The sequence below is a fragment of the Nycticebus coucang genome, chromosome 15 (assembly GCF_027406575.1).
Source record: "Nycticebus coucang isolate mNycCou1 chromosome 15, mNycCou1.pri, whole genome shotgun sequence".
In the NCBI taxonomy this organism is placed as follows: domain Eukaryota; kingdom Metazoa; phylum Chordata; class Mammalia; order Primates; family Lorisidae; genus Nycticebus; species Nycticebus coucang.
Genome location: NC_069794.1, coordinates 61,307,796 through 61,316,473, shown reverse-complemented (window position 1 = coordinate 61,316,473; position 8,678 = coordinate 61,307,796). Strand labels below are relative to the sequence as shown.

Below are 8,678 nucleotides of genomic sequence, written 5' to 3'. Positions count from 1 at the left end.
GCCCGGATTTGTAAAGGAAATAAAATTTGTATTAGGAAATAATGCTGGTGCTCTGTATCTGAATCTGCTTCCTCACCTGTAGAATAAGAAAGTGATGCTGAGGAACTGTGATCTAGAGATTAAGCAATGCAGTGTAAGTCACAGGGCTGGCCTTTCATGACCACTCTGTCCAACTCTTGCTTTGGAGAAACCTGCACTCTAATCACACTAACTGATAACATCTTTTTCTGCAAATTCTGACCTCAGGGGAAATGCTGACCCATCACACGGCATCTGTTTAATTTTGTAAAGTCTCGCTGTGTGCCACATATTCCACGAAGCACCCACACATGCAGCTTTTCTTTTTTTGAACTTCTTTAACATATCATTTGAACTTTTCTAACAGTATTCAATATTTATGTGATTTATCCTTCCTCTAAATGTAAGTTCTTTTGGGTGAGGATCCAGGACCAGTTCATACTTGTTACTCTCAGGGGACCCACTACAGTGCCTTACACATCATAGGTGGTCAAGTATCTGTAGAATGAATAACTGAATACAAACACAGTCCTGAAAGACTATAATTACATACAAACTCCTCAGATTCTCCCAACTCTTTTCAGCCTTTCCTCTTAGGGCCCATTTCATAAATCTCCAATCATTTCAGTAGATCTCTAAGTTCTCATGCTTCAGCTATAGGATCTTAGAGAGAAAAGAGTTCTTTTAACAATGCCTGACCACTGCTTTACAAAATATCCTTTAGTAAATCCCATTACATTTCAGATCATTTTGAATGATCTGCCAGGAGGTGGCAGTTAGTGTTTGGTTTCAACATATTTAAAGTCCCTTACACAGGGAGAGTACCAAATTCCCCTAAGTAAAAAAAGGGACAAAGATGGTACAAATATAAGCAGTGAGAAAATTTCTACTCATCGCTCGTGACTCCAATCGCATTTCTAATGCTCAAATTTTCTGCACACATGTGTTTTAGGGGTGAATTTAAGACTAACATGTGTAACAAAAATTTTTAAAAGTATGAACATCCAGAGAAAAGAATAAAAAAAGATCAGTTATGGAATTTTGAGGGATTCTTTTAAAAGAGAACAAAAAACGAGACTCTTAATCTTTTATTGTTATATAGCTTAATGGAGGAAGATGATTGTTGTAAATGTATGTATGGAAATTAAGAAGACTATGTTTTACATTAATTTGCAAGACTGTCTTTTTTTAAGTCCCCCTCCCTTTTTTCCTTCAGTGTGGTCCTTGAGCATCAATCAATGTTTGGTGGTTGCTTCTAGCAAGTCTTTTGCTTCATTTATTTTCATTGCTAAGTAAGGAGATCCACCTGAGAGGACAAAGAAAAACAATGGATTAAACACACTTCATCACTGCCATTTGTTAAAGTCCCTAATACAGCAAAACACTCTTAATTATAATTCTCTCATATTTTCCCACACATTCATCCTCTGACAAATTATCTTATAAGCTGACTAGAAATCAGAACAGCATAACTTAAACTTGTTTAGTGAAGAACTATAGATATCCTATAATAAAAAAATAATCTCTGAGAAAAATAATCAAAGAGAGTTATCATCTGGAATAATTTGAACACTTAAACATTTCACTGGTCAGATACTGACCATTCAAACATTTGACCAAAGAATTTTCTGGAACTAAGTGAATGGTCAGGTAAACAAAATAACTGTCTTTTCCCACGCCTTTTAAAAAAAAAGATGACTATCCATCTGTGAGGAAGAGTATTTTTCTGAAAGAGGAAAACCAACCCACAGAGTCTTTTAAAGTCATAAGTTGTCAACAGAAAAGCACCAAACTGTATAAAATGAAGAGGTTTATTTTGAGTCCAGATTGAGGCTTACAGCCCTGAGCCACATATTCAAGAAGCCTTGAGCAGGATTCACTGTGGTTAGGTTACAGTTTGGTCTTATATATTTCATGGAGACAGGAATTACACGTTAAGTTGTAAATCAATACATGGAAGGTGTTCACTGGTTTGGCCCCTAAAGGTGGGACATCTTAAAGGTGGGGGGGAGCTTAACATGTTATAGGTAAGTTTAAAGACTCTTTGATTTATAATTGGTTAAAAAAAGAAACTTTGTCTAAAGACTTGAAATGTTTTAACATAAGGAAGTCTGTTAATCAGAGGGAAGCCACCACTCCACTAAGACTCAATCGAGGACCTGCAGGTGTGGTTTCCTTCATCTTTGTCTTGTATAGACTTAGGCCTATTAATGAGTTACAAAGGATATCACCAAGAAGGGGCATGCAGAGGCTTGTCTGATCTCCCTTCTCATGGTCAGCAACTCAATTTTAGGGTATCCTCCTGGCCAAGAGAGGGTCCATTCAGCCAGCTAGCTTAAAATTTTATTTTATTTCACAAAGTCATCATTTTATGATTTCACAAAAATAAAATGCATGTTAAAAAGGCAACTATGTACTACCATATGCTAAACATTGTATTTACTAATATAGACGAATGAACTAATAATAATAAATGAGTGATAATAAAAATATACTACAGAAAATTCTCTCTTCTCTGAAATGATCCTATTAGTATATTTTCAGTGTGTAGTTGTGGATTCACAATACACTAAAATAAAAATAAGTCAGTTCTTTTTCAGAGTTCTTTGCAATGAATTCTTTCTAATGCAAACAGCAATAGGAAATTGAGGTGAATTTTAAAGGCAGAATCATTATAAATCACAAACAAAGCCTGACATACAAAAATACTAGCCTCAAACTGTCATATTAAAGCTATTTAAACATCACATACTTTCTAACTTCTAGTCCTGAATACTGTCATTGCTTAATGCTTGGCCTAAAAATCATATTAAAGTTCACCAGCCTCTTTGTGTTTGTTTTTATTTTGTATTCTCCCCTGAAGTGTAAACCATCTATAGCTGCTGAAAACATCATAAAGCCTCAGGAGCTTACAACAAACCAAAAAGCATCTAGCTACTATTGGTGTAAATTGTCCTGACTTTATTCAGGCCTTTTACTGATAGCACACTACCCACTTCATGAAGGAAAAAGAAAGAAGGAAAAATAGATCAACAAACTTGGTGATACAGCAGAAAGGGTAATGCTGGGGGAGGCCAGATTTAGCTTTTTGCCCTTGAGGATGCCACTGACATTTTCTTATCAAGATAAGAATTGCTATAAATACTCATGGAATATATCACCATAGAGTGCCCTTGAATATACAATAAGAGGTACAAAGATGGTTGATGACAATTTTACACATTTAGTTATGAAATAAGTCGATTTCATGATTATCTCTGAAAATACAAAGAACCAGGAATCAGGTATTGTCAATCTTGGTATGCTGTTTAAATATTTAAGAGTTATCAAGGTGAGGTTGGGCATCTTCCATATATTCTACAAATATTAATTGAACTTAAACATAACATGTACTTAATTGATATGCATTCTGAATATTTAAATTTTAGGCCATGATATGCTCACTTAGCAGTTGAAAAAAATCAAAGGTATAGATGATCAAAAGTCATCTTAAACATTGTATTTATTGATGCAATGTCAGAAGAAAAAAATGAGTTTATACTTTATTCAGAACAACACTGAATTCTCTACCACAAACTCTCTAAGATAGAGGAATACTGAGGTTTTAATTTATGTGCATGGTAGAAACTTTGGATTGGCTCTTATGACCCTTCATTCTACCACCTAATATTTGGAAAAGTTCCTTAGCTCCAAACTACAATTCCTATATTCCTTTCAAGTAGAATTTGATTCAAAGTAGGTTCCATCAATAATGGATAGGTTGAAGAGAGGGGAAGGCTTTCTTACTGGGCCTCCTTACCATCGGTGCTAGTAAGTAAAAGCACAGTGTAGTGGTGGCCGCAGCTGTGTTTCTTGCCTAGTGTTAGTTAGTGGCAGCCTGGGAGGCAGCCACTCCCGACACAGCAGCTCTGTAATGGTTTAGGGAGTCTTTCTTACAAGCCAAGTGCAGAACATGCTGCTCCTACAGACCTTCCAGCAATTTGTGACCTGTACCAAATACTCTCTTGCTCAAAATACCTAGTTTCTGGCACTGAATCCTGCCTGATAATACAATACAAAATACCTCCCCTAGACTTAATGGAAATAACATGCTCTTGAATTTTTCAGTCCCTCTCAGTTTTCAGGAGGGAATTCCCAAGATTCCACTGAATTAGCTCATCACCACCCTTGATACCTCTATACCTTTGTGTTTCCACTAAATATTGCCGGAGTTCTTCTGCTTCTGGCTATTATAAACTATTGTATTTAAGACCAATCCTCCCACCAACATTCAACTAGAAGAGCTGAATACAAAATAAATACATCAGTACGAAAGCACCAGAGGGCTGCCAAGTCAGCCAGGTTTTGAAGGCCAAGATCCTGGAGATCAGAGAAATGCATTGTCATAAGCCCAACATTCTGTACCACCTTGTCCCCTCAAAGAAGTAAAAAACCAAATTGTATATACTATGAAACTCTAGAAAAAACACATCTAATCTACACTGGCAGATAGAAGAATAAGAATTGCCTGAGCTGTGGGGAGGGACTGGCAATGGGAAGGAACATTAGGAACCTTTGGAGCTGGTGGAAATGGTCAGAGTACCTTAGAGGTTACACGCAAGTATGCATTTGCCAAAACTCACCACACTGTGCATTTAAATGGCACATTTTATTCTATGTAAATTATATCTCAATACACTTGATTAATAAAAACCAGCAAACTAATACTGTGGTATATGTATACCATGGAATACTAGTTAGCCTTTAAAAAGCAGAATTTATGTCTTTTGCATTAACCTGGATGGACTTTATGTCTTTTGCATTACTTTATTCTTAGTAAAGTATCACAAAAATGGAAAAGCTAGTATCCAACATACTCAGTACTAATACAAAGCCAGTAGATGAACTAATACACACCCCACATACGAGAAAAACTCAATTCTTGGGAGGAGGGGAGAGTGGGGATGCGGGGGTTCTGTGCTCCCAACTAATGGGCACAATGTAAGGCACACTTCCTGGGTGCGGGACACAACAACCACAGGAACTGTACCTAACAAAAGCAAACACTGTAACCTAATTGTTTATACCCTCATATTACTATGAAAAATATTTTTAAAAAAAAGTATTTTCTAAGCATACAATCATTATCTTTGTAAATAATGTCAGTTTGTCTGAATAATAAATTAAGGAAATAAATAGAGAAGTTACAATAAACAATAAAATAATTCAGCAGGTTAAAATAAGTAAAAACCCAGCAAATTATATGTTGATTAAAAACATTTTTTTAAAAGAATAGAAAAAGGGTGGCGCCTGTGGCTCAGTCGGTAAGGCGCCGGCCCCATATACTGAGGGTGGCATGTTCAAACCCGGCCCTGGCCAAACTGCATCCAAAAAATAGCCGGGCGTTGTGGCAGGCGCCTGTAGTCCCAGCTACTTGGGAGGCTGAGGCAAGAGAATTGCTTAAGCCCAGGAGTTGGAGGTTGCTGTGAGCTGTGTGAGGCCACGGCACTCTACCGAGGGCCATAAAGTGAGACTCTGTCTCTACAAAAAAAAAAAAAAAAAAAGAATAGAAAAAGACGTACACTAACAAAATTTAAAGCTGGCATTGGCATACTGTCAGATGAAGTATACTTTAGGGCAAAATGCAAAAAGCAACACTATAAATTTAAATATGCCTAAAAATATATCCTCAAAACACATAAACAAAAACTGAGAGAACTAAAAAAATAACCCACACAAATCCACAGTTATTGTTAGAGATACCTCTCGGTAAAACAAGTAGACAGAAAGAGCAATGAAAAATTAAATAACATGATAAACACACTTAATTTAACTGACATACATAAAACACTCAAACCTATAACTATAGCATATATCTCCCTTTAAAATGCACGCCTATCGACCCATGAATGGATCAATAAATCGTGGTATATGTACACCATGGAATATTATGCAGCCTTAAAGAAAGATGGAGACTTTACCTCTTACATGTTTATAAGGATGGAGCTGGAACATATTCTTCTTAGCAAAGTATCTCAAGAATGGAAAAAAAAGTATCCAATGTACTCAGTCTTACTATGAAACCGATTTATAGCTTTCTTATGAAAGCTATAACCCAATTATAGCCCAAGAAGAAGGAGAAAGGGGAAGGGGAGGATAGGATTAGGGGGAGGATGGGTGGAGAGTAATTGGTGGGACTACACCTATGGTGCATCTTACAAGGGTACATGTGAAATCTACTAGGTGTAGAATATAAATGTCTTAACACAGTAAGTAAGAAAATGAGGTGAAGGCTATGTTAACCAGTTTGATGGAAGTATTTCAAATTGTATATAAAACCAGCACATTATACCCCATGATTGCATTAATGTATACAGCTATGATTTAATAAAAAGAAAAAAAAATAAAATGCACATGGAACATATATTGAAATTGATCATATGCTATGTTATAAAACAAGTCTCAACAAATTTGAAAGATTTAAACCACAATGAACAGTTCTACTTGATTGTGTCTGATGGACTAATGCTGGCTTACAACAGTAAATGCTGGTTTACTATTATTAGCCATAATCAGATAAATTTAGAAATTACAAATAAGTGTTTAGGCTGGGCCTGGTAGCAACCTGTAATCTGAGCACTCTCGATTCTGAGGTGGGACAATTGTTTGAGGCCAGAAGTTTGAGATCGGTGACAGAGGGAGACTCTGTCTAAAAAAAAAAAAAAAAACAGAAGAAACAAAAGAAAAAAGAAAAAAATGAAAAATGCAAGTACTTAGAAAATGATAAAGCTATTTGATATAATAGTGCACTCCTGCAGAATCTAATAAAAAAACTGAGGCTTAGATCTTATATATATTCTTTTATTTCAATTGTTTAGTAATTTTATTTTCATTGTATTTTATAAAAGCTGCCAGTCCACCAGAGATTGAGGGGGATAAAATAAGACCTTCCTCATAGAGAGACTGAGAAATACTGATACAGAGTGTATTAACTGACTATAGTGTAGTTAAGCTATTCGACTTTATGACAAAGCATTTAAAATTTAAATGAAAGAGAAATTTTAGGAAGAACACAACCTGTCAAAACTGATACAAAATTCTAATAGACTTTTAAAGATTTCAAAAGATTTAAAGATTCTAAAAATTTTAAAAGAATATCTATTTGAGAAATTGAATTTATAATTAAAAATCTTCCCACAAATAAAAATAAAGCACAGGCTGGGTGCTGTGGCTCATGCCTGTAATCCTAGCACTCTAGGAGTTTGAGGTGGGTGGATTGCTTCAACTTAGAGGAGTTTGAGACCAGCCTGAGCAAGAGTGAGGCCCCATCTCTATTAAAAGTAAAAAACTAGCTGGGCATTGTGGTGGGCACCTGTAGTCCCAGCTGCTTGGGGGGCTGAGGCAAAAGAATCACTGGAACCCAGAAGTTTGAGATTACTATGGAATATGAAGCCATGGCACTCTACCCAGGGGACAGAGTGAGACACTGCCTCAAGAAAAGAAAATGAAAGTAAAAGAAAGCACAGATGCAAAAACAAAATATTCACTTATTCAATCAGACTAGATACTATGACAAAGTTAGTCTTTTTTTTTTTTTTTTGTGGTTTTTTGGCCAGGGCTGGGTTTGAACCCACCACCTCTGGCATATGGGACCGGCGCCCTACTCCTTGAGCCACAGGCGCCGCCCGAAAGTTAGTCTTTTTTTTTGAGACAGAGTCTATGTCTGTCACCCTTGGTAGAGCAATATGAGCACAGTTCATAGCAATCTCAAACTCTTGGGCTTAAGCGATTCTCTTGCCACAGCCTTCCAAGTAGCTGTGGGCTACTTACAGGTGCCCACCACAATGCCTGGCTATTTTTGTTGTTGCGGTTGTCGTTGTTTAGCTGGCTGAGGGGTGGGTTCGAACCCACCAGCCTTGGTGTATGTGGCCAGTGCCGTAACCATTGTGCTACGAGCACGAGACCATCAAGTTAGTCTTATGGCAGAAATGCAAGACTGGTAACTAGTCAAAAATTAATAAATGTAATTTACCACATTAACAGAACAAAGAATAAATATATAATCATGTTAATAGATGCAGAACATTTAATATACATTCATAATAAAAACTTTTAGTAAACTAAGAATAGAAGGAAAGTTCTTTGATGTGAGATAAGTCATTAAAAATATAGCAAACATTATACTCAATATAAAAATGTGTAAAACTTTGGCTCTGAGTGTAATAGCAAGAAAAAAGATATCCACTAACATTGCTTCTACTTAACGCTTATATAGGGCTGGGTATAGGAGCTCACACTTGTAATCCTGGCACTCTGGAAGACCAGCCTGAGCAAGAGCTAGATCTTGTCTCTACAAAAAATAGAACAATTAGCTAAGTGTAGTGGTGCATGCGTATAGTCCCAGCTACCCAGGAGGCTAAGGCAGGAAGGAGGATTGCTTGAGCCTCTGAATTTGAACTTGCTGTGAGCTATGATGATGCCCCTGTACTCTAGCACAGGCAACAGAGCAAGATCCTGTCTCAGAAAAGGGAAAACAAAAAAAAAAAATACTACATTAGACATTTTAGCCCATATAATAAGCGTTCCCCTCTTTTTTTTTAGAAACAGAATCTCACAGCAACCTCTGTCTCTTGGGCTTAGGCAATTCTCTTGCCTCAGCCTCCCGAGTAGCTGGGACTACA

At 36.7% G+C, this 8,678-nt stretch overlaps 1 protein-coding gene across 1 annotated transcript in view; it reads right to left on the bottom strand.

The window, feature by feature from the left end:
• Positions 1 to 1,077: 1,077 nt before the first annotated feature.
• DNAJC15 (DnaJ heat shock protein family (Hsp40) member C15) overlaps positions 1,078 to 8,678 on the bottom strand; it is a 94,115-nt gene continuing 86,514 nt past the window's right edge. The window contains exon 6 of the mRNA XM_053563782.1: positions 1,078 to 1,324. Within this exon, the coding sequence (XP_053419757.1) occupies positions 1,254 to 1,324 (71 nt within the window). The 3' untranslated portion in view covers positions 1,078 to 1,253. The remainder of the gene's footprint in view (positions 1,325 to 8,678) is intronic.